The sequence below is a fragment of the Neolamprologus brichardi genome, chromosome 4 (genome assembly GCF_056152115.1).
Source record: "Neolamprologus brichardi isolate AB-2024 chromosome 4, ASM5615211v1, whole genome shotgun sequence".
In the NCBI taxonomy this organism is placed as follows: Eukaryota; Metazoa; Chordata; class Actinopteri; order Cichliformes; family Cichlidae; genus Neolamprologus; species Neolamprologus brichardi.
The window spans coordinates 18,416,594-18,442,803 of record NC_142107.1 but is presented as its reverse complement, the minus strand read 5'-3'; the positions used below and the strand labels follow the sequence as shown (position 1 = coordinate 18,442,803).

At 40.1% G+C, this 26,210-nt stretch overlaps 1 protein-coding gene across 2 annotated transcripts; it reads right to left on the bottom strand.

The window, feature by feature from the left end:
* ppp1r1b (protein phosphatase 1, regulatory (inhibitor) subunit 1B) lies at positions 1 to 20,708 on the bottom strand. 2 transcript variants are annotated; one of them, XM_006798268.3, is made up of 5 exons: positions 20,276 to 20,708; positions 7,258 to 7,347; positions 6,186 to 6,261; positions 4,861 to 4,998; positions 1 to 1,921 (listed from the first exon to the last, which is right to left on the bottom strand). In XM_006798268.3, exons 1-5 carry the CDS (start codon positions 20,387 to 20,389, stop codon positions 1,758 to 1,760), a joined length of 582 nt encoding a protein of 193 aa, XP_006798331.1. In that variant the 5' UTR covers positions 20,390 to 20,708; the 3' UTR covers positions 1 to 1,757. The 2 variants fall into 2 exon arrangements, with proteins under 2 accessions (XP_006798331.1, XP_006798332.1); XM_006798269.3 differs by having other exon boundaries at positions 7,264 to 7,347.
* Positions 20,709 to 26,210: the final 5,502 nt, after the last annotated feature.

Here is a 26,210-nt window from a genome sequence, read left to right as displayed (position 1 = left end):
TTAAAAGAGAAAGGAAAAATTGTTTATTTCGATATCATACAGTTGCTCACTTTAAAACAACCACATCACATTGAGAAACAACAGAATGGAAAAAAAGAAAAATAAAGACAGATTAAGCATTCGTACATGTCTTTCCACGATTGTTTCTTCTGACCTGGGATGAGGAGGGGGGTGGTTATAAAGAAGGAGGGAGGACATTATTGGCTGAAGAGCCTCAGCACACATAACCTGCTCATCCAGTCATCCCACAATTTAGGCAGGTCACAGGTTGAAAAAGTCTCACAAAGTTTTATTTACAAACAGCAGCCTAGATGATAGAAACAGCAAGATTTATTCATCCTGTGGCACAACTAGAAATTTTATCATTAGGTTTGCTTTGTCAGTTAAACAAAGTTGAATAATTATATAATAAAATATCTCTTTCAACAGACGATTAGGGAATGAGAAAAAGCTAACATTACAAAAGTGTCAGCATACAAAAGGGAGATATCCTAGATTAGAAGTGAAAATGTTTTTCAATTCATTTTTTAAAATTTCCCCAATAAGTTTCTGAAGAATCCCGTTCAAATGTGCCATGCACAGAGGCAGCAAATGGGTGTTTTTGAAAAATTGGAGGTAGCTTTACAGATTTTAATTTAGGTTTAAAAGAAAAAAACAAGGCTAAATGCAGAGTTCATATAATTTTAGATAAAGATTTTTGAACTAAAAGAGTCATACATTGATCTAAGCATAAACAAATTGCAAATTGTTTTAACGTAAACTCAGTGACTACAGCATGACTGTTTGGTAAATGCCGAGCATAAAGAGCAAGAATAAAAGTAGATTATTATATAGAAATGAAATAATTGATGATTTTAATTAAAGCTGGTGACTTCTGTTGTTGTCAGTGACAAATAACACTGGCAACAACCGCCATCCAAGCTTCCAAGAGGCTAAAGTTATAATCAATAAGATCAAAGATTTGGCAACATGAAGCTCAGATACAGCGAAATTAAAAGGCTGTTGTTGAAAATGCAGAACATAAATCGCATCAAAACAGAATTTGAATTATGGATTTTAACTTTAAGTAGCCGCAGTAGCACTTTAACCTGTCATTTGTATTTTTTACCACAAGATGGCAGCACACACAAAGGACTAAACACTGAGGCTGCTGTAAATCAAAAAACAAACGATGTAGGCTGTGGTTTCAAAGTAAAATGGAACACGTACCGCACACATTTAAAGACCTTCAAGTGTTTTTACAAAGGGTCATACGGGAGAATTTGTTTTTGTTTGTTTTTAATCAAATGTACCCGAGAAAGATAATGTCAACTTTGTATTCCTTGTGGCCATTTTAGCCTTCTTTGAAGGTCTGGTCTTGCAGGGTTTTTGGTCACGCTGACCTTGGCCCTTCCACTGTCATTATAAACAAAAGGACACCAGGGCCAAAGTAGCATCTGTAGTCTGCTCTGTCAGTAAATCACTCCTCACCTGCTCATAAAGGCTGACTAATACAAAAACTCCCTCTTCATCCTCGTTTTCAAAACCACCCTTTAGAGGTGAAGTACTACAAGAACCTTTTCTCACATGTTTAAGGTCACGAAAGAATCCATCGCTCAGTTTACTGACAGCTGTCATCTCATCTGTGTATTCAGACTACACACATTTAAAAAGACACACAACCCATTTCTTGATTTTTCTGAGTTCTTCAGATTTTAACCATCATGAGTCTCCCCACATCTTCCCTTCAAACGTTCTCCCCGCGCTATCTTTCTCTCTCAGTTACTCCCACAACTGTTCTCCTCTGTCATGGCTTCAGTTTTGTCCCCCTTCATGTCTTCTTCCTCCTCATCTTCCTCCTGTGCTGGTTGTATCTGCTTGGCCGTCTCTCTCACGCTGGAAAACTTGTCTGACTGCTCAGTGGCAGCTGTCTCTTGGCGATCTGAGGAGGCAAAGACTGGTATCAAAACCAGCAGTAAAAAAAAATCACAACTATGTTTGCTTATATCTAACTGTAGATACCATTACAATACCATACCATTGTGTCACGAATATAATAAGGAATGGTAAAGTAAATTCTGGTAAAGGAGATGCCTGCTGGGCAGAAGGACACAAGTACTGACTCTAGAGCTAAAGCTTTTTAAGCAATTTCCTGCTTCAGGTATCTGAATCCCCATGACTTTTGCACTGTTTTGTGCTCTTGGTTAATTAATTTAGTAGTGAGAACATTTAAAAAAGAAGCTTTATAGTTTCACTTTATTTCTTTATTCTTATTCTATGTCTTTTCTAAACTGCAAACTCACTTAGTATTTCAGACGCACTGAAAAGGAGATTGTGTTCATTCCTGAAAATGATGAACAGCTACCTGATGAAATAACTTGAGTTCCTTGGTTTGTCTTCTGTTTGTTATAGGATAGGCCGAGTCCGAACTGTGTCGCTTGACTGAAAGAACAGATGAATTGTCATCAAAAAGGCCCAATCAGTATATTTTAGCATCCTGTTTGGGTACTTTGTGTTTCAGCAGGCTTCCACAAAGGGATTTACCGAGAGAGTCTGTCATCTGGGTCGACAGAGCAATAATTCTGAATGAAATGCCACTGCTCTCGTGTGACTTTATGGGGATTATAAACCTATAATTTGGCATCATAAAACCAAACACACAGCGCACATAAATTTGATTATTATGCAAAATAAGAAAATGCACATATATAAAAAAAAGTTTAAATCAAAGAGATATGTAGAGTTGTTTGTTTTTCTTTTGGCAGAGATTAAATTTTGCACAGATGCACATCCTGGCTGGCCTCTTGCACTGGAATAGGTGTTGGTGACACACCAAGACTTCCAATACATTTGGGTTAAGAGATGTAGGGATGACGTAACACAAGAGCTGTACCAGCTGCTCAGCACACACGGGGCTTCCAGATGCTGAAAACCGCAGAGCAATTGTTCACTAAGAAGCACAAAAATGTAATCTTACTGTGGTTTGCTATTTTTCTTTTGTTTGTGCCTGATTTTTCCTTCAGTTATCTTAAACTGCATATAATAGTCCCTCACTAGACACTTTGTTAGTTATACCTTGCTATTACACAGTTGTACCTGCTTTTACCTTCAGAATTGTGTTAACTGTTCATGGCATATATTCAACAAGGTGCTACAAACATTCCTCAAAGACTTCATATGGACATGAAAGCACTACACAGTTACCTCCAAAAGTTGATTCTGTTCATCTGGACGTAGCGTTTTCTGGGAGAAACGTTTCGTCACTCATCCAAGTGACTCCTTCAGTCTCAGCTGACTGCAGGTTTCCCCAACTCTTATAAACAGTACATTTGCATAATGACTGAAACCAGCCCACTGAAGGAACAATGGGCTGTGAGGATTGCATAATTATGATTAAGGAAATGACCTCACAGCCCATTGTTCCTTCAGTGGGCTGGTTTCAGTCATTATGCAAATGTACTGTTTATAAGAGTTGGGGAAACCTGCAGTCAGCTGAGACTGAAGGAGTCACTTGGATGAGTGACGAAACGTTTCTCCCAGAAAACGCTACGTCCAGATGAACAGAATCAACTTTTGGAGATTTATTTTCCTGGATGATTGAGAATGCATCAAGACACTACACAGTTAGAAAACAGCTTAAGATAATTTAAGCTTTGTGATATGATGTGTTATCCTGCTTGATGCAGTACAATGTGGTCATAATGGAAATGGTCAGCAACAATACTTAACTAGGCTGTGGTGTTTAAATGAGGCTTAGTTGGTACTAAGGGCCCCAAAGTGTGCTAAGAAAATCTCCTCCACATCATTACATCACCATCAACAATCTGAGGCCAGAGGTCAGATGGAGTCATAGTTTCATGTTGTTTATGCCAAATTCTCAACCTTACCATCCATATGTTGCAGCAGAAATCAAGAGAGAACGCAGTCTGGGCATTCTCCTCTAACCTCTGGCATCAACAACGTGTTTTCACAGAGAGAACTGCTCGCTTATTTTTTCTTTTCCACACCATTCTCTGTAAACCCCACAGATGGCTGTGTGGAGAAAATCCCAGGAATTTCCTAAATACTCGGAGCAGCTTCACTCAGAACAACAACCATGTCACATTTAAAGTGACCAAAATAAACTTTGAACTTCAGCTGGTCAACATGGCTAAATGTATTGGTTTGCTGCTATGGGATTGTCTGTCAGCGAGTAATTAAACAGGTGTACCCTAAATCTGTGCTGAGATGATTTCCTTATATGGTCATCTAAATCTGTTTGTGGAAGCTAGGTGAGGAAGTCAAGAAAGTGGACTTTTTTTTACACTTTGGCTCATGTGATGACTCATGTGATCAATAAAGGATCAACAACCACCTCCAAAGGGGAGAACTCCTATTAGGGAGGGAAAAGCTACAACGGTGTCTTGTATGAGAAAATTTCATCTTGAAATGGCAAATAACTGAAAAACATCATTAGGGAAAATGTACAGAAATGGGAACAACTTGGCTATTCATACAAATTAGAAGGAAAAATACACCTTTGGACTAGTTAAAAAGTGATATTTTGTCATTTTCAGTGTGTAAGCTTCTCATATGAGATTGTGATTTTAAATCTTTTCCAGTTTTTCAAGATTTTGTGAGCACAATTTTTTCTCCAATCACTTTGAAATAATTACCAACTAGCTGCTAATTTAACTGGTGATATCAGAATGCAACCAATCGATTACTGCATGACACTAAACCATTTATCCTAGGAAAAATTCCAATGACCCAGCCAAACAAGACCCATAAAATTAACAGCTTTAAGTCCCTCAAAGTGTATTTTGGCTTTGAGAAACAAACATCGCCGTAACAGTGTTGTTACTGTGCTCCCTGACAGTTGAAAGAGAGCCTCCCTCTCACCAGCAGCTTTGGTGGGAGCTGCATCCTCTCCCTCCTCTCCCTTCAAGTAGTCCTCATCCTCCTCCCCTTCACAAGGGTCTTCCAAGGGAGGGTAGACACCTAGTTTCTGCATATGCGCTTCAGCCATCTTCTGCACAGCTACACACAGGTAAACACACACAGGGACAGCCACACAAACACATGGACACAGACACAGGGATAGAGGGATATGTTGTTTTGGTTTCACCACACTTCAACTCTGTCAGTTTTTGTCAAGCCTCACAGGGGTTTTTGAAGGCATGCCAGGCAGGCAGAAGGCCAGTTATACACATGCACTGACAGACAGGCAGACAGGCAGGCAGGCATCTACAAAACGGTATCCCGCACTGATTTTTACAGTAGAGCTTCCGCTGTTGTTTTCTAGCTCTCCTCTCACCCTGTTTTCCCATCTGTTTATTTGCACCCTACTCGACTGCCCACCCTTCCCGGCGCTATCTTTTGGCAATACTGACTCATCCTCTTCTCTCTCTCTGTTCACTCTCTTTAGTGATATTATCTCAGCCACTCTCTCGCTTCCTCTAGGTCACCTTGGCTTCTCTCTCTATCATTTTTTCACACCCTCACTTACACAGTGCGGCAGCAGCACTCAGGCAGGTCACTTTTTTAGCTTGAGATAGGTTATGCAACTAGAAATAATAGAGTTAGTTCTCTCTTTCACTCTGCGTCTGAGCTGATAAAGGGCAGATTTGAGATGCAGGACAAGGCTTCCTGGCTCATTATATCATCACTCGACATGTGGCAGCGCACGCCCACAAATCCAAAGTAAATGAAACCCCACCGACAAACTTACCTTCTTTATTGACCACATGCAACAAAGACACAATAGAAAAATGCACGTCTGGGTTCATGTATGCATTTTAATCACACCTATATGTGTGTGTGTTCGTGTGCGCCACAGCTGTATACACAACTGACTGTAATCCTGGATGATCCAGACTTTCCTAGACTCTCACTCAGTGTCTCACAGCTGTCACACTCTAATCTCTCCCTTTCTCCCGTTCTCTTTTGGTCACACACAGATATATGGACCCTGCTGCTGAGTGTAATATAAGGGCAGAAGCAAACAGAAACACAACTATGCATATCACACACGCGCATGCAGTGAAAAAAAAAAGAAACCCCTTTATTGCATATCCACCCATCTGTCACATGCACCTTTATAAGGCGTTAGAACGCAAGTAAGAAATGCTTGCAGGGAAGCGCGGTAAAACAAAGAAAGGATTTAAACACAAGGATGAATCACAACACACACAATCACCGCCTGTAACACAAATGCTCGTACCAACCTTTGAGTGATGGCGGCTGATACACATTTGGATTAACTCGTTTTGGTTTGAGGACTCCGTTCTCTCCTACAACCCACTGTGAAGAGAAAGAGCGAGCCACAAATCATGACATTCTTCGTCAGCCTGTCCTCAAAGCATCGGCACCTCGGAAGTTTTATTCACTATATTTATTTTATTACATAATTTGAAATTTCAGTTAAAACACCATCTTCCTCATTGAGATCTAAAGTCATAACATGCATGCAAAATATCTCCTACATGACTGATGCAATCTTTTTTTAGTTCTTGTGGTAACTCTGGAGGCCTCTCCTTAGTTATTCAAGTTGTTTTGGGGGAATTTTGGCTTCCAAACACGCCAGAAGCTGATTTGAAGTTTGTAGGTACACACTGGAGAGCAATGACAAACTGTTCTTCTTCATTAGAAGAAACACAACCATGAGGAAAACGGGGGAAAAGAATGCAAATTTAAAATTGCCTTGTTCCAAAACATTAAGAATATGCAGTTTTTGATGCAAACATTAACATCTCTAAACCCAAGGTGTCATGTTTTGTCATGATTGTGCCTGCTTATATTATCTTACATTGGCTAGGCATGCAGTATAATTGTTGGATGTCCAGTCTGCAACTCAGTAATGTCAGCACTACATGCTACTACATGCTGGCTTTCCCACGTTCCCTTAACTCTTCGTGCCATGCTTAATCTTCAGGATCTTCACTAGAATTTGAAAAGTGTTATCGTCAAACCTGCTTAACCTGAGTTTTACTCAAGCTTTCAGCCTCATCTCACCAACATCAAGTAAACAAGATATTTTTTAACCTTGGTGCTCAAATAGTTTCAAAATTTCAAGGTGAGTTCGAACTGTGGCTAAACACAAACTCAACACGCAGGATTCAATGTGCGTGGAGTCATTAAGGAAAATGGATTATTATGCTGTTAGACAGTGAAATAATGGCATGAAGTAAATTATATGTTGTAGGTAAAGTAGTTACGTGGTTAATAGGATTGAAATCTAATGTAGGAGGATGGATGAGAGCACAAAGACACTTATATAAAAAAGTGTTTTGTCTTCACCTTTACCTGATGGGTGGACTGATCATCCTCAGGAGATGACTGGTCGGCTACTCTGAACAGTGTGGCGGGTGTTGGCCTCCGGCGTCGGATCTGCAAACAAACAACACAAATGGCAGCCATAAATAAATGAATAACAAAACTGACTAACACTATATTATTAATAATTTTCAGCACAAAGCCATATCAATCACACGGATCCCTATGTTGACAGTTTATGCTGGTGAAGGGCATTGCTGGGCCCTCAAGGACTTCATTAGTCCTACCTCAGATTTATTTGACAGGTCAGCAGCCAACAGTGACTTTCAGTGTTCAGTACTGGTCACGTCAGAGCACACGCAACAGTCAGGTGCAATAGAAGAATCATTTAGAAACCTCAGATTTTAAAGACAGAGTAAACAAAGAGAATTCTGTGGTGTGAAACAGAAGAAAATTATTCTTTTGACAAAGGATTTATTTGAAATGAATGTTCTCCTCACATTTACACAAACATGTTTTGCCACCTGTGTGCACCAAACATGCAAATATGAAGTCTCCCAAATAGAGAGTCCATAGAAAAGGGATTAAATGAACCACAGCAATCAGCCGAGACACTCCCATCCACTCGCAACTTTTCCACCCCGAATGACTGCTTCTTGGAGGCCTAATTCAGGTAGCTGACAGCCTAAAAGCAGAACGGGGCCAGACAAAGTGTAGGTCTGAGCTACACCTCTACAGCACGAGCCACTGTATACAGCAAACTCTCTGTTCCTGGGAACAAATGCACAGCTGTGCCTACAGCTCCACAGTATCATGGCCTGTCTGTGGAAATTCACTCACCAGAAGTGCTCATTGTGGCTCATTGACCCAGTGCACAAAACAGAGACACAGAGACAAAAGTGCATTTAGCTGCATTTCATCAAAACACTAGTACTATAAATACTGCAAGTGTGCTAATGGAGGGTCTTTTTCACTAGTTGGCAGTTATAGTTGTCAGTCAGTTAGTATATATGAAGCAAATATCGATGGAAAATTTGATACTGAGCTCCTGGAATTCTGGTGCACATAATTGGACAACTTCTAAAACTATTTTTAAGAAGATTTAATCAGAAAAATAACCAGAATTTTTGATTTGTCTTGAAAGAAATGATTAATTTCCACCTAGACAGGCTTGTGTCTGTGCATGTTTTCCTACTCTTTTTCAGCACAAAACTTGGCAATGACTGAAGTAAATTTATAATAAAGCTCACATTCACAGTCTCTGTTTACTATGTTGGAACAGACTGTAAACCTTTAAGAAGCAAACAGGAAGTGACTGTTTGATAATCAAAAGATAGGTTTGGGGTGGAGTATTACTTTTCAGAGTATTTTTCCCTTGTTAAGCAGAACGTGTTGGAGCCTTCATAGAGAAAATGTACGTGCACAGCTCAGATCTTTGGCTCACATTTTCTACAAATCTACACAAATCCCAAATGCATAAAATAAAATGGAAAAAAATAAATGGAAAAATGTTAAAAATATATAAAACACATTTTAAAAAGGTAAAAGCAGTGGTATTAGTCAGGCAAATCAGGTGCTGAAAGGTGTCCTCTGCGGAGCAAGCCAACCTTGCCCATGACATGAACCTATGTGCTGCTGTTTACTATCACATAACATCGCAGGAATATAGTTAAGTAGTCTGGCTCCATATGGAGAGTTGTGTTTGTTTCCCTTCTGTCGTGTGCGTCATCACAACGAGGCGCATGTTGCCAAAGCAGAGGCTTCCACGGCCCACGTGGTGGAAATCTGCCTCTGTCAAATTCAAAGACATGGAGTAATCAAGCATGGATTTCACCCTTATTTATATCACCAGACACACATTTTAATCTCATCACGCAACTTCAGGCTTTCCTGCTTCCCCTGGATCTCTCACACTATGTCTTTCTCTCATTCTCCTCTCATTTCCTCCTTGCTCGATCCGTTGCTTCCTCTATCCTGTTTACTTCCACATCCATCCTGATCTTCATTCCTTGACAGTGACATTAACCTCATCCGCTGTTCGCCTCTCCTTTTCAACACCAGTCTGTCATAACCAAACTCATGTTTGTGTGTTTTTGTTTGCTGGTTTGTCAACCGTTTCCTTTTTTGTCATTAGATGTGTAAGAGGAAAACATCCACAGAGCATCCTTTGACCCCCACGTCCGCTTTCCCTGTGTCTCCCCTGGTTAGGTGTGGAGGCCTGGGGCTTCACGTTGATAAGAACCCTGCTGGCTCTGCCTGCATGACACCTGCTAACTGCCTTGCAGGGCAGCCTGAGGTGCTTCAAACCGAGAGCCACAAGAGACAGAGAGCAAATACCAGATGTTGACAGGACCAAGCCCGTGCCCGAGTCCTGGGGACGTAAGCGAGGACTGTATTCAAGTCCAGCAGATTATTGGTATGCTTGTGTATTTGTGTGATACATTTATTAGATTATACTGAGATCGGAGGGCCAGCAGGAAGGTATACGGATGGTTCTGCAAACAGATTCTTTGTTATTAACTGTAATTACTTGATTATTCAATTAGCTGCTTGTTAATTTTTGACTGCCATATCAATCTTTATACAAAAATACCAACAGAATAAAAAAGGATTGGAAACTAGATCATTAGTAGTGGATATTTTCAGATTTTCTGTTTTTTAAGACATTTTTAAAGTAAGCCATTAGAATATCTTGGGAGACTGCAATGGATGTTTCCACTACTTTGTTATATTTTTTTAGTTCCCACGCCTGTTTTTTGGTTTCTTTACTGTGATGTGAGCTTATTTTTACAAAAGAGAAAGGCCAAGCCAAAGAGAAAGGTGTATTATATTATTATATTTTCTAAACTCCAGATCAGGATCCCCAAGGTTTTAACCTCAATAACTGTCCCTGAAAGAGGCAGCTCCTTCAAGAAAAGATTTGCTCAAACGGTGATTAAGGTAGGAATGATGACATAAACAGGATATGTCTTGATGCACACTCAATAAAATGACTGAATGGGATAACTTGACTGCTCTGTGACTTCACTGTGAAGCATAATATGATGATTTAGTTACCAGTAACTGCTCTCATGCTCAGCGTGCATGTGTTTGTGTGTGTGTGTAAATGGTTGTCTAAACACTCAGCATGGTGGTCTCATGAAATGTCACGACACAACAGAAGACCTCCTATAGCATGAGGCACAGTTTGCAATGCATGTAATGAAAAAAAAAATCACAGTGTTTATAAACATTTGTCACATTTGCGTACACAAAGTGATGCCGACAGCGGTGGCGGCGGTGACCTGCTGTTGTTTATGCATTGCTGCCGGCAATGCATAAACATACATATTGATTCTAGTAATTTTCCAACCTTAAAACCCACTCCACTCTGAGTTGCGTAATATCATATGTGACTTCCTCATTTATGGCAACACTAGGGCAAAGCATGTGAGATTACTCCAGCGCTTTATCCCTCTATCCCCTCCCTTCACTGCTTTTCTAAACCCCCTGCCCCCAATCTCCTCAACACTCCACCACTGGCAGCAATTGTTTTTGTACCAAGATCACTCAGGCTGCAGTGGACTTTCACTCAGGGACTCTAAGCAAGCGTCTGCAGTGGCATTTCAGCAGCTCCACAGGTGTATGCCTGCAGGCTTCCCCTAAGAGCCAGCAGCACCCCACTAGGTTTCACAAAGAGCTATTGTCTCAATAAAAATACTGGCTCATAGATCATAGCGTATAAAGGTGTTTCAGTTTATCAGAAGCTGAATTTGATTAATGTTCTGCGTATGCATTGTGTGGGAGATACAAACGTAATTATTTGTACCGGTGTTTCTATAAGCTGTTTTCACATATGAACTAAGGATAATGTCAAGAGAATGAAGTCAGAATATCACCCAGCAGTTACCCTTTCTCATACAGCCATGTTCTCACAATTTAAATAATTTTATTTAGTTTATGCAAACCTGAATAGACTGTGCGTGAGCTAGCACACAGCGTAACCACTTCCTCTTTGAAGTGACCTTTTCTTTAAAAAAAAGCACTTTTCTCACATAGTATTAAGGAGATAAGGAGGTTACGGCTAAAGCTGTGCTCTTACATGAAGTGTACCTGTGCAACAGATTTTTTTTCATGTGCAAATAAATAACCTTGCCAAGTTTAACAGGATACAAAGCGCTATAGTACCCAGGTGTAACGCCAATATAGTATTGAGTCACTGGTAAGTGTTGACTTTGCATGTTTTTGAATGAGTTCAAATATGTGTATGTTAGCTCAGCACTCTCTTCCATTGCAGTCTGGATGCAGATGGGCTGATATGGGTCTGCTCCCCAAAGACCATTCTCTAAGCTGGTGCGCTTGTGGCTGGGTCTATAAAAAGCATTTTCAGTAGGACAGCATAAACTAGATCACAGGAGTCCCTGTGGGATGAGACCGAAAGGTTCTAAAACTCTGCACCAGTGCTAATAGTCGGGTATCCCGAGAGGAGTCTGCTGTGCAGATCTGGCCCCAACACCAAGACAGCACAGAAAGAAACACACCTCAGATCTCCTTCAGTTTTAGCTAACATCCCTTGTGATATGTATATATGTTTCCATTGGGTCATCCTATCAAGCACTGTGCTGCTCAGTGATAGAGATGGCAGCATGATGCAGAATCTCATACTCTCGGATGGCACAACTGTAAAATCAGCACCACGTGGACGGCTATCGATTTGTACAATGTTTATTTGCAGTTATCACATCTGCCTACATCCAGCCCATGGGTGTGCAATACAGCACCTGAAAGATATTCTTTTCAAAATTTAGCTAGAAACTATATAAATTTAATATCAGTCAAAAAAAGACTTATTTCCATCTCTAAAAGAAAGTGCTTTAAGTTTATCCCTTATTTTCTGTGGGGTTGCCACAGGGGACAGATTTTGCCCTGATGGCCTTCCTGATAAAACACTGTAATGTCTTCATGCTTGGGACCAGTGTTTGAAGTGCACTAGCTTGTGACCTGTAGATCAAACTGAGGATCTTTTGTATGTAAAGCCACTGGTTATTTTTACTTTTATTTCAACCTGCAATTTTTCATATTTGGTGGTTGGGCTCTCTTCTAGGACCGCTACACTCCTCCATGTACATGCAGGAAATATCATTTGTGTTTTTGGTCAAAGTGTTTTGGTCAGGGCACTTGATCCACTACAAGCTCCCTGACCAATTATTTCTTTGTGTTTCTTTAACTGATTAAAATGTGTTTTGTTTCACTCGACTCATCTTTTTTATGTCTTTTCATTTGTATCAAGTCTTTAGCAAGTTTTTACACGACCCTATCATACAACCTTAAATGTATCTGTAAAAATATTAGCTTCCCTTTCTCTTGGTCATATTTGATGTTCAGCTGAATATAAAGTCTGAAGGGCAACTAATTTAAACAAAGCCATGATGTTGCCCTTTTCTCTCAGTCATGCCCCTGGAGATAGCCTCTTAAAAACAAATGGAAGAACCCCATGTGGTGCTCTAAGTGCAGTCTGGCAATTTGAAGTCAATAATACAGTAAGGTGAAAAATGATCCCTTTTTTTTGTGTGTGTGTGGGCGCGTGCGCGTGTGGGTGGGTATGTGTGCATGTGTTTTTTTTGACTGTTTTATCATTTAATGTATAATGTGTGATTTTTTTTATCTATGTTATTCTTTATGCAAGAACTGTGCATAATGTTTTGTCTGTGAAGATATTTACACTGGATTTCTTCCTTTCTGTCTTTTTTCTTTAATTCTTATTTATTACGATTTACTATTTAAAATTACTAGCAGATAATGCTGGCGGGCTTTAAAAAGGTTGCACTGAGAAACACCCGCTTGTTGAGTTTCCAGCTGTTTCAAGGGGGGTCAAGGACAAGGCTACGCAAATTTCAACCCCAGCTGCAGCTCTGTCAGATCGGTGAATTCCCATAAGTCAGAGAGGCTGCTGCATATTGCTTCTCAGCATTCACATAACACTTCTGCAGTGACCTTTGGCCCCACCACCGGCTAACTGGATAAACAGATGGGCAGCAGATAGCATCTGGAGGGGTTCTCCAATGACCCTCAAATAGAAAATGTAATTACCCTGCACCCACTGGCAGAATTACATCATACTCAGACAACCATCCACCTCGCCCCACTCTTTCTTCTCTCTCTCACAGTGCCCCCCAGCATTTATGTAATTAGCTGCTGATAACTGCTGGCTTGTTGTTCCAGAGACTGCTGGTTTACCATCACAGTACAAATACTGCGCCACTGGCTGATGAGTGTCAGGAAGCCCCCTGCCAGGCCACAACCCTGGGAATGTGCCAATCAAAGCTTTCATAGAGAAAGTAACATTGCCAACAGCCTGCAATGACTAGAAAATTCCGCTTTTGTTCATGCACTCATATTCAGATGTGTCATAGTATGTAGCTGACAGCCTATTGACCTCTGCAACTGCAGAGGTCAATAGGCTGGCACAAATCGAGGGCAGAGCAGCTATAGTTACTCATCTGCAAAGTCACGTGTAACCACCCATGATGAATGACATAGAAGTTACTGAAAAGGTTACCAACAATCCTATTTTATTATTCCTATTCCTACTATAATCTCAGTAAAAATGATATTACTGTGAAATATAACAGCATTTCCTTACCCATGTGCCCCATTTATTTTTTTCTTTTTGCCTTTATTGAACTATGACAGCTTGACAACTACAAACAGGTGGCATCTGGAGGAGCTCTACAGTGCTACTTCAAATCATTTTCTATAATCTATGTTTCTCAAAGAAAACCTATTGTATTATACCACAAAAATGTGCAGAAGCTTGCTCTAAATATTTACTTCCTTAAAGTAACCCATTTACTGGAATTGAACTCTATCTACACAGAACAGCATGTTACAAAAGAGACATTACAAAATATTAGTTTCCATTTCCAGCAGACTATCTACTGTCATCTTTCTGCATATCATTTCTTTTAGCTTTAGGGGTTTCCTTCTAAATGCACTGAAGATAACTGAGAGCTTGAACATGAACAAAGCTTATTAGGTTGCAGGGAGATAAACGCTGGAAAAAAAAATGTCTCAGTTACTGCCCTGAAAATCGGAGATTACAACTCATAGAGCAGCAATAACAAAATGCTATGTCTTCTCTGTGTTGATGAAACAGGGATTGGGACCAATCCTATTTGTTTTGATTCATGCTTCAGTGGTCCCCTGAATATGCTTATATCAGTGTGACTGTCCTGGGACTCCAGCTACAAAGCAACTGACCCTGAAAGCAAAATCAGGAGGGGTGGAAAGCCAGCTAAAAGGTGCAGTGCAGGGTTCAGATCCTGACAACCGCTGATCATCCCACAGATCCTGTCTATCTCTTATCCCCCACCCTCGATTTCTGTCCCTGCTGCTGCCCGACTGTTGCCCTTCTAATCCTATCCCTCAATTTTCATCACAAATGTGGCCACTGTTTTGCTGTACTGGGCAGGGTTAAAAGACATCCTTGCACAGTGCATTGTGATTTCTCTGCTACAGCTAGACAAGAATTTGGATATGTGTTTAGAAATGCACAAATGCACATTAGGGGAATGGACTAGTCTGTATCTTTTCACTCCCTGGCCACAGCCCGACACTGTTTGATTAAAGATGATCCCTGAAGCGAAAAATTAGTGACTGGATTGGAACATGGCCCTGGCAGACAGTGGGGGATTTATCGACCAAAATGTTGAAAGTCTAAGGGAGTGTGCTGCAATACTACAAGCATGCAACGTCCATTATGAGTTTTACATGCATGAGCTGCTGAGGGCATTATGGCATATTTTTAACTCACTGCACTGTGTAATCAGGTGGCAAATCACTCTACCCCTAGTCAATATTTACACTTTTTAAGTGTTTGCACATTACACAGGTCTACAGCACAGGAGCCAAGAGGAGGTGATAAATTGTTTGGGTTATATCATCATTAAGAGAGCATGATTTACAGAATAACACACTAATGGCTTTCTTACACAGACGCTGTACTGTTTTGCTTTTTTATGTTTTTGTTTTGGAGAAAAAAAGCAGAAAAAGCATAAATAATTAAATAGAAATTTGGACAAAACTGCTATAAACAGATAGAGGCCATGAATAATATGTTGGTCTCCAGAGTCATTAACTACGCAAAATGCCCCAACTGTCAAAAACAGGGAGGAACACATACATACGTAGCCCCCAGTAGACAGAAGCCCATTGATTGTGTCCACACTGCAATTATAATGTGTGGTTTCAGCAAAGCAATCAATCTTTCTTTTTTCTTTTCAAAATAATTTCTTAACCAATTAGTTTTTTGCCACCACAAATATCATTAAATTGCTTCGGGCAGGCAGCCTGGAGAGGAACCAGCCTGCGTCACTGGGAAGAGTGAGTAAAACCAACACAGTGGCATTCCTGGCTTTCCACATGCAGGGAAAGATCACTGCGCCCTCTTGTCCAGTCCCAGCATGCTTTGTGGCATCCAGCAAGATGTTCTTTCTGGGAGCGCATGTTGACAGTTCCCCAGACAGCAAACACTCGCTGCACCAAAGGTCGCGGTTTGATGTTTAACCCAGAGAGTGGACTGGGAAGAATGAGGGGAGGACTGGAGGGCCGATAGGTGTTGGCTTTGCTAGGGAGGATGAGGAATTGTATGAAGATCGTCATCAGGGAGCTGTGAGTGAAAATCATGCCCTCAATAACACCCTTGACGTTTAATATAGATTAATATGGACTGGATTACTGTTAGAAGCCTTTCCCCAAATGCCCTTACCAGGTCTTTGTTATTCCCTTTCATGTTATGCATTTCCTGTCACTTCAACTGGTCAGCATGAGCTAACAGGACCAGGCTGAGTGAAGAAAGAGGAGAGCACAGAGATATGTATCTGCTTGTTGAGGCCGCAGAGAGGCAGACTTGAAGGGAATCGGTGATGCTGTGCCATGACGTTAATCTCTGTCCATTATGCACATTACCTTACATCATTTACAAAGCACGGAGGATTGGTGCCTTTGTGGAGTGGCATTAGTGATGGTAAACACAGCCATGTGCTCTCTCTGTTATGTTTCAGAGTCAATCCTGACCGCTTAATGTGAAGAATATTCTAAAATAATGACTTTTAAAAGTTGTGTATTTTTAGAGCATATAAAGGAGATCGTGCCTGTTTTCCGATGTGGTGCTGGTACGAAATCTAGAACAAACTGAGTTCCGTTGATTAACATTAAAAAAAAGACTGGCCCCAAAAGCTGGTACCAGCACAACACCACAAAACTGCTGGGGCTAAAGTGAGGAGCTACCATGAGAAATTAAGTAATCATTTGCAGAAGCAGCCTGCAGATGTATTTAGATTGAAATGTGGGAGGAATGCGGAGTACCTAGAGATAACACACACAAACAAGAGGAGAACGTGCAAACACCACCCAGTCTAGATTCAAACCTAAGACTGTGCTCATGCTTTTAATGTGTCCTCAATACACAAATATATTTGTATGGTATTCAATCACATTAAAATCCAACACATGTAGATTCAAAGATTCTGCCCCCCAGGATTTTCTTCCCAACTTCTGCAGTACATAATTTTTGATTCTCAAATCAGTCCAACAGTAAAATGGTTCTTATATAGCACTCTTTGTCACCCTTTCACACACACGTATTAATAAAAGCACCTTTTCCTATGCTTAAAAGGTTTTATCCTAGCATTCCCACAGTCACACTCCAATTGATGCAATAGGGTAGTTCCAAAAAGATACCAAAGCAGAACTGGTTCCATGGTAGCACCAGCACTGAGTATCAATGTCAGGAGGTTAAAGATGGAAGGGGTGGAATTAGAAAGTGATCTGTAGAGTGATCTGAAGAATACAGGTTAAATGTTTATATCAGTAAAATAATTCTTCAGTGCTGTGCCACAAACAAAATTTCATGAACCTTCAACATACTGAAGAAGAAACAACTAATTAGTGTCTGAAAATGTGACAAAATAAAACCAAGACAATCTGCATGCAAACAGGGGCAACTAGGGACGGTTTTATGTTAGTGTTATTTGACTTCTATTTATAATGGCTCTTGCAGATGCAAAAGCATTCCTCTGGAGTAAACAAGCAGGTGAGGAATGTTCCAAAAAATCATCTTACACCTTTTAAGGATTTCCAAAACCTGCTATATTCTCCCAAAATGTGCAACATTTCCATGCGTGGGAGGCTTGGAACCGTCACCAAAGAGCATTCACACATATATACCTCCAAAAAATGAAATTCTACCTATGTAAACAACCTATCACATATACAGAACTATCCATTAAAGTTGACCTTTTAGATGCCAACTGTGGGGGTGCTTTCAATGACATAGTTGGACAGCTTGTCACCATAGTAACAAGGCAGTTCAGTCAATAGTGGTTTTGGGGTTTAAATGCCATTGCAACAAACAGTAAGATGTTACCGGTTGTGTAACAAGTTCCAAAGAATAGTATTGCAACTCATTAGCAAAGTCGGACTAGTGGGCGACAGTAATTGCTATGGGAGGGGAAGGGAATTAAACGAGTGTCGTTAACTGTAACCCCTGCCCACCCACATGTCCCTGGAGAATCCCATCCACCACTGGTAGATGCTATCTGCTTTTAAACACACATAAACACACATTCTCTCCTGAATGCCCTCTCTGTTTCCCATACTCCCCACCAGCTCATTTGCTTCCTTGTTCTAACTATCAGCATTCATCCATTTGCATGCACAGTAAATAAAACCACCGACCCCAGGCTTTCTAATTCTATGCCTCTGAAACGGCTGTATGGGGAAAGCCATTTGAGAATTTATTCCACATCACACAACACTTTCTACCCACTAGTCTGGTCTTTGGCCTTGCCAGAACTAGTTCAAGATTTCATTACACTAATTTGTCATTTACAAAAAATATACAAGTCAGCTAGCAGCACTTCTATCCAACTAGTTTGAAACAGAATCCATACTAGTGGCACTAAAGCATCAAAAAGGTTTTATGCTGCTGATGCACAAATGGCGTAATGCTGGAAATCTTGGTACTTAAGTAGTTCTAATAATAATAATAATTAGATTAACATGTTAGAAAATTTGCAGATCACTAGTTAACTATTAGTTAGTTCAATAGTTACAAATTCAGTCCACCTGGGCATCACTAGTAACAGATGGACTGTTGGAGCTAACGTAGGCTGTTTATAAAAGAAGGACATAACCACTATGGCATTGCTCATTGGTTTTTGAGGTCCTGTTTTGAAACCTCAAACTGACTATTTAGCAAACTTTCCTCTTGGCTTTTGAATAACAGCTTTGTTGAGTGAACAGTATACTTGACTGAGAAACTGACACACTGCAGGCTCTAATGGTAGCAACCTTTTCATGAAGTAGCCATGACGTAAAACATATGCTGTTTATTATCTATTTATCGCCAAATACAGCCATAATTTACAAAATGATCATTGATTTAGACCATACACTTTAAGCCACTTAACTACTGGCTTTTCATACCCAGAAGCTACGTCCATCCTCTATATACAGCCTGTGCTTGCTGAAAAGGTAACTAAAGAGTTTTTGTTTAACTAGTACAGCAAAATCCTGAACTAGTGAGAACAAATCTCCAACTAGTACAGACAAAGACCAAATTAGAAGCGGGGAAATAAATTAGAAGCCTGACATGGAAGCTTGAGTGAAAAGATGTGGTAGTATTAACGTGACGTAGAAGTTTCAACCCACATTCCCTATTTGAAGGTGAAGCCCAGGGTCTGGCTGGGGGAATAAAGCCAGAAAATAACCCTAAAAATACGTGATTGCACTTTGAATATTGAGCAATAAAATAAGGATTTTTTTTTAAATGAGGGCGTAGCCCACATATGCCAGATTGGTATCCTGTGGTTTCTTGGAAGAGGTGATAAGGATCATAGCATGGTGGCAGGGCATAAGGGAGAAAGAGAATTAGAGGGGAAGGAGGACAGCACGTGTTAATATTTATTTTTAAGTAAAAGTCTTATGAAGTGCTGTGAAAATTTTCCATTTTAAAAATGTATCCTGTAGCAGAGATACATGAGAACATGAGATAAGACAAAAAACATGGAGGAAATTCAGCACAATCTCCAAATAAACTCGTGAAAGTTAAGTGCAATCAGCCAGGCTAATGACAAAGTGGTATCAGAGATCACTGTTCTTTATTAAAAGCCTCTATTTTGCAAGCAGTGAAACAGGGGCAGTCACAACGGGAGCTGACCCCAGACAGGTAAAGCTCAGGCTTTGTATCTTTGTCTCTCTCCCTTCCTTCATATAGAACATCTCACACTTGTCCTCCCAACCTTTCTCTCATCAAGCCCTCGTGAGAAATGAGTCGCTGTCCTCGATCATTCTAAGATACTAAACAGTTTCTACTTTGGCCCACTTATCCCAGATCTAAAATAAGAGCCACCGACATTAGTGCCAAAAGGAGAGATCTGAGTTGTTCCATGAAAAATGAGCATAAAACCTTCCACAGAAAAATGCAGGCATTGCTGAGTCGGTCATAATATAGTGCTGTGGTAAAAGAGGACTAAAGGATTTTACTAGCAAAAGCTTATCTCAAAGGTCAGAGAAGGTGCCAAACAGCCAAGGACTAAAATATGTTTGTTACAAACAAAATGTCACAGAAGGAGCAAAGCTGGCGTGAAACAGAAGATAATGACTTGTGTCAATGTCACAGTTTTAAACAGGTCAGGATGACATGAAGCAGCAACAAGGCACTAATCTCAAGAGGAAACCAAAACGAAGAGAGGGAAATGTCATCGAAATTTCTCAACAGTGTCTAACAGAGCAATCAAATTTAGCTTTCTATTGGAAAGCTGTAAAAGTGACACAAAGCAGAGAGAAAACTTGCAGAGAGAAGATGCTCTGAAGAGAGAAATTTTGCCATTGCATGTACAGAATCTAACAAACAATGTGGCCTCTGTATTTGTATGAGGGAGCGGTATTTGGATGGGAAACTACCAAAGAGAAATTCATCTGTTAAACTCCAATAGTGAATATTCAGAAACATAAACAGAACTTGTCCTTATGGGCCATACAGTGACCAGCGCCTGCTCACCATCTCCACTTGCCGTGGATCCAGGTTGGTGGGTGCATTGGCTGGCACAGCAAACTGGATCTTCTTCCTCTCCTTGGGCTCCCCCTCGACCTCGGGTGACACAGAGGGCTCCATGGCTCTGGATCCTGGAGGTCTGACTCCCAGCAGAGAGGAGAGGAAGCGGCTGGAAATCTCTATAACCTCCCAGAGGAACCTCCCACTCCTGGGTAGTCCCAGTCCTGAAGACTTTTCTTCTTTCTCTTGCTTCACTCCTTCACAATCTCTCTCTATTTCTACCTCTCTTAGAAAAAGTGAAAAGACTTTTTTTCACCTCTTTTGCTCTCCTGCAGCTGCTAAAATCCCCCTACACCTCTCTGGGTTTCACTCTTTCCCTGTTTGCAGTCCCTTTAAACCTGTGCAGCAGGAGTGAATGAGGCATGTCCTTAGATCTGGCTGTGAGGGAGCGGAGTGGGTGGATAGAGGGTGGAGGGGAGGGGAGGGGAGGGGCCAGTGACCGAAAGAAGGTGGAGATATTCAGGGAGAGGGAGGAGTCACAGTAAATGGGGAGGAGGGAAAAGAAGACGTGACAAGGGGTGGAGGGTGGGCAACGCTTTTTTCTACCTATTTAAGCTGAAGTTGATTTGTAATCAGAAAAAAAATAGTAATCTCATCACATCAGCTGAGCCTCTTTTGGCCTCTATATGTGAGAGATTTATGATGGGAGATGAGGGTGGCAGGGAGTGCAAGGAGAGATAAACAAGAGGAGAGTGATGCGTGCCGTATGCAGGAGGAATGTACAGAGGGATCCTGCTGCTAAGCCGATGCCACCGACATTAATGGATTTACAGGCTGTGTTGTATGTAATACTATGATCATATGACTGATAGCAGTCAGGGAAAATACCACGATTGTCAGAGAGAAATACTTAGGATGTCTTTCTGTCAAAAGCTTGATTGGATCTCAGTGAAAAAAACAAGTAAATGTATGCCAAATAAGATAAAACTTATCACAACCTTGGCTTGTATGATTTAGAGTGAATAGGACATAGTGATCTTTAGATGACAAACATGGAGAAGATGCAAGCGAGAACGAGAGAGGGGGAAGACATTGTGGTGACATACAGGGAAAAGAGGACAGCGTCAGTGTTATTTTCAGGGCCTTGCTGTTATTTCACTCACATGGCAGAGGGATTTGGACAGTGGAGAGGAGTGGATTTGGCCTCAGGACAGAGTTGGGCTTTGGCATAGGCTGGAATGAAGGAGTCAGCTATAGTGTTGGTGATAGTGGAGGAGGAATAGGAAGTGCACAAGGGGCTGGAGGGACTTTGTGGCCATAACAAAGAAGGTCAAGGTATATATGGCACTTGGGGACTGCATCTACAGAGTCTGAAAGAAAAAGAGTCAACTGAGTGTTTATCCTGCTGGTAAGAACAAAATGAGCTTGCCAGAATGCATATTGTATTTTCAAGAGTTTGCCTGAGTGTTGGACCCTGCTACAAAGCCACGTCTGTTCAAAGCAAAGCACCACCTCCACATGCCTGCAAGATGCAACTCATTAGTGCATTATTATCTTCATCTGCTACATGAAGCCCCAAAAGGTCGCGATTTGAGGTTTATGAAAAAATAGAGTACATACAGATTGTCTCAGATGTTGCTGAGTGCTTCTAAAGAAATTTCAGTAATGCACTGCTATTTGATTTTGTTCCAGAGTGGTTGCGTAACTTGTAGTGTGTTCAGGGGGGATTGCACAATTTTTTTTTATTTTTTATAAAGACTGTGTAAAAGGGTCTGTGTAAAAGTCTAGTTTACTACAAAGTACAGATTCCAACTTTTAATGAATCCAGAGATTGAGTAATTCAAATCGACGATGAGGCAATGATCAAACAGAGATTTTCCTTTATACTTAAAAGATAGCCCCATGGCAGAGTGACATGAAGCATACTTTATGAATCAGGAAGGTTTAATAGAGCTTGAAGGCACATTTGACCAAATGTAATAAATATAGGTGCACTTCAGTGCCTTTGTTCTCATCATTGCAAATAAGACACAGATTTGGGACTCAACTTGGTCTCTGTACAAATGTGAAGGAATGGTTTGCAGGCCTTCCTCAGAACTATAATATTACCATTACGGGAAAGCTCTAATTAGCTTCTGTCAGATCAGTACCATTAGTAACAGCAAGACAAAGAGGCCTCTCTTTTGTGCAGAGCAGTGCCTGAAAACCTACAAGTGAAGTCGTTTTAAATGTTTTGTTTCACTTCATTTACATCCTCCTTTTTCTCCTGCTACACTGCTAAAAAGAGTTAAAAGATAGGTAAAAGAGGCAAAACTTTTAAAGAAGTCCAGCTACTGTAACTGAGTACCAAATGTCTGTCAACGATGGGGCATGAGATAGCACAAGCCCCTCTTGAAATATGTCCCCCTACTTCTAGTGTAAGAGTCCTGATAATCTTTCAATGCCCACTTGCACTGGACGACAGCATGGACGTGACCAATGGTGCATCTTACTTCAAACAAATATCCATGTAATTTACTGAACTCAGGTTTTAATTTGCAGCTTCTAACTAACTTCTCCACTAAAAATTCTTCACCATTACCTAAGGAGGATTATGACTTTTACTTCAATAATCCAAAGAGTCGTGAGCCTGTGTTGTAAGCTACACTTGAGGCTGATGATCACGTTCAGTGGTTTGTTTGTTTGTTTGTCTGTTTGTTTGCTGTTGTTTTGTAAGACTAATTTCCCACACTGTTTATAGTTCTGAGCAATTTTGCTCAATTTAAAAAGAAAGGGGAACTGCCCCTGCTGCATACAGCTAAAAATACCATCAAGCTAAAGCTAGTAAAGAAAGGAAAAAAAAGGAAAAACATCACATCTGCTTTTCACACTATTCCTTTGGGACAGCATATGTAAGGAATTTGTTTCCAGCTTTGTTTTCTCAAACTACAAGCAGCTTATAGTCAAACTAAAAGCTTCCCCCAAGCATAATGAAGTGGTACCGGCACCTACACCTAACACTGTAATTTAACGCCTTATTTATCATTTGAACCTAATCACACAGACAGAAAATACAAGTGACAAGTTTAAGGTCATTCTCCTTTTTTGCTTATACTACAAACATATCAAAGTATCAAAATATGGAGTTCATGCATCACTCAATAAACCACTCATTTCCCTCTTCTCATACTGATGGTGCATTCGGGATCTGGACTAAACTAAATATATTCCTTAGGTATTTGAATATAAATACATATCAGTGCAGACCATTTTGTGGCCTATTTTTAAATCAGGGTTCTGTTGGGAGGCAGGTTTGAGAGAGGAAACTATATCAATGCTGTAATCAGATGCAAATTCCAGCATGGTGCCCACTTCACAAATCTGCCAAGGTGACTCGGAATAAGGATCTGTTTATCATGAGTGTCGACAAGTGCAAACAGGACTTAGCTCATCTTTTTGTCAAAAAATTTTAAACCCATTTTAAGATAAGTGACAAACCCAGAAAGAACTTAAAGCTCTGCTAGCACTAGTAGCTGAAGAGACCTGCTTGGCTAAGATGGAAATCTGCAACTGCGCTATGTCATAGTCAGTAGATAAAGCTAATAAAATGCACCAAAAAGCACCAAAGCTGATATGTATGTTTGTCTTCAACATTGTTTTCATCTAAGAAAGAATTGTTTTGATATTTAGATTTTTTTTTTTAAATAATTTTAGCATTGTGGTTGTTAGAAACATGTCACAGGAATTCGTTTGGGCAGATTCAGGCAGCCTCTCTGTTTAAGAGAGGTCTCACCTTCCAGAGAACTTTATTCTTTCCCCCTCATCAGAGACATCAAGATAATTTATGGCTTTGATGGGCTGCCTAATACTGAAGAATCTGTATAAACTCAGTCGTGGAGTCATGCATGGACACAGATGTGCTGAACAATGTTTTCAGTGTTTTACGTTTTAATGCTACCTTTAGATGAGCACCATTCTCTGGTTCGTGCAACCTGACTTTTTTTTTCTAAAACCTGGTTACCTATTTTCTTTTTGATGTAATCAGATCAGCTGCCCACAACCACCTGTCTTGGTGGTTGTGGGCAGCGGTATCCTGTTTTCAGGTTTCATCATGAAAAACAACCCAGTTTCAGTAGGGGTATAGTTTAATGCCCTTTTATCATATAGTTTATTTATTATATAAATTAACAGGATATTCAGTAGGATAGATGATGTGCATGACTGTGAATTTAAAAAAAAAATGTTTTTTCCCTTTTAGAAATCCTAATGCTTAAAAGCATCAGAACCTTACATTACACAATTCTTCTATACATACCACCTCTAAACTAACCATGTCCTTCCTGCTATAATGACTTTCTCCACCTCACCACCTCCTGACAGCTCTAGGTCTGACTCTCCTTCCTCAGTTTTGAATAAAATCCTTTCTGTCTCACAGTCCTGTTTTACCTGAAGTATGGACATAAGTTCAAAATGTGAGTTTTTTGTTTTGGAAGGAGTAAAAATTCCTATACATTTCTGAAATCCTAAGTTAAAACTATCAAATTGCAGAAAATTTGATTTGTAGCATCATAATATCTGAATGAAAATTGATCACCAAACCTCCCTTCTGGCCATAAAATATGAAAGTTGCAGTTTCTGTCATTTTGAAAAGAAAGTGCTCTGTTAGTCCAAATTCCACAAATCAGAAAACCCAGGATATCCACTGACAATACAGTAGACGTCATATAGATTGCATAAATGGTGCTTGATGTAGAGATCTCACACTCGTGTTCTCCACAGTGGAAAAAAATGAATTTCTGGTTCTTGGAGGGTTTTTTGTAAAAGTGAATAAATAAAAACAGAGAAAAAGAAAACACACAGACTGAATGAGCAAGTGTGATGCTGGCACAGTAAACATAAACAGGATGATCATCTGGGATCTGAAACTTCAATTACAGATAACGCTGTAGTTCTTCGAAAAGCAATCACAATTCTCGGGCAAAATAAGACAGGATTTAGAGAAGAAAGGAGCAGCAAATAAAAAGAAAGTGTTTATAAATCAAGTAAAATACGATAAAAAAAGAAGAGATTTAAAATAAATGATCATTAAAATTGGTCAGAAAAGAGTGTGCTGTTATTGATACTTAAAATAACACTTTAAAATTCATACTTCATAATAAAAGCACATTTTAAACACTCTAACTAAATGATTTCATATTTCACTGAAGATTCACCATCATTATGCTGCACATGATGCAAAGCACATACCAGCTAAATTACATTAGAGCACCACTAAATCAGATTTAGGGCACTAGTAAATCAGATTTTATTTTTCTAAATTCAGTCGACTCCTTCTATTTCTAGGAAAATCTAACAGTATTTAATGTTGCTGTTACTGGCTGCTGCTCTGTTCTGCCAGCTCATTGTGTACAGTTCCACGAAAGCAGCTGAAATCGTGTTAAAAGATGAAACCGTTTGGTTCTGTAGAATACGCAAGGCTGACTCTTTCAGTGCATTATACAGAGAAAATGTATTCAAACATTACATGCTAATCAGGAGCATCCTCCCTCTTTGGTTGTATGGATTACTACAGAGACAAATTGTCAGGTAAGCTTTCAAATCAGAGCAGCCAGGCATTGTAAAATCCCCCGACCGCCTGTCATATTAACGACATTATTCCACATTGCCGACACGCTGACAAGTAGAACAAATTGCTCTAATTGGAAAGCAAACAGATATTCTACAGAACTCATTTGTGCATGAAGGGATAAACAAATAAAACTACTTCAAAGGGGAAAAAAAATGTTTTAATGTTCTGATACTAAGCTATCTAATTTTTTAATTTGTTCACTGTTACACTAGCGCCAGCCTACCTGTAGTGAATATCTCCGGGGAAGTCAGTATTTATTTGTAGCTCTAATTAAATCAGATATGTCACTTGCTCTACTCGTGATGCTGCCGCGTGTATTTACAGACACTGTCT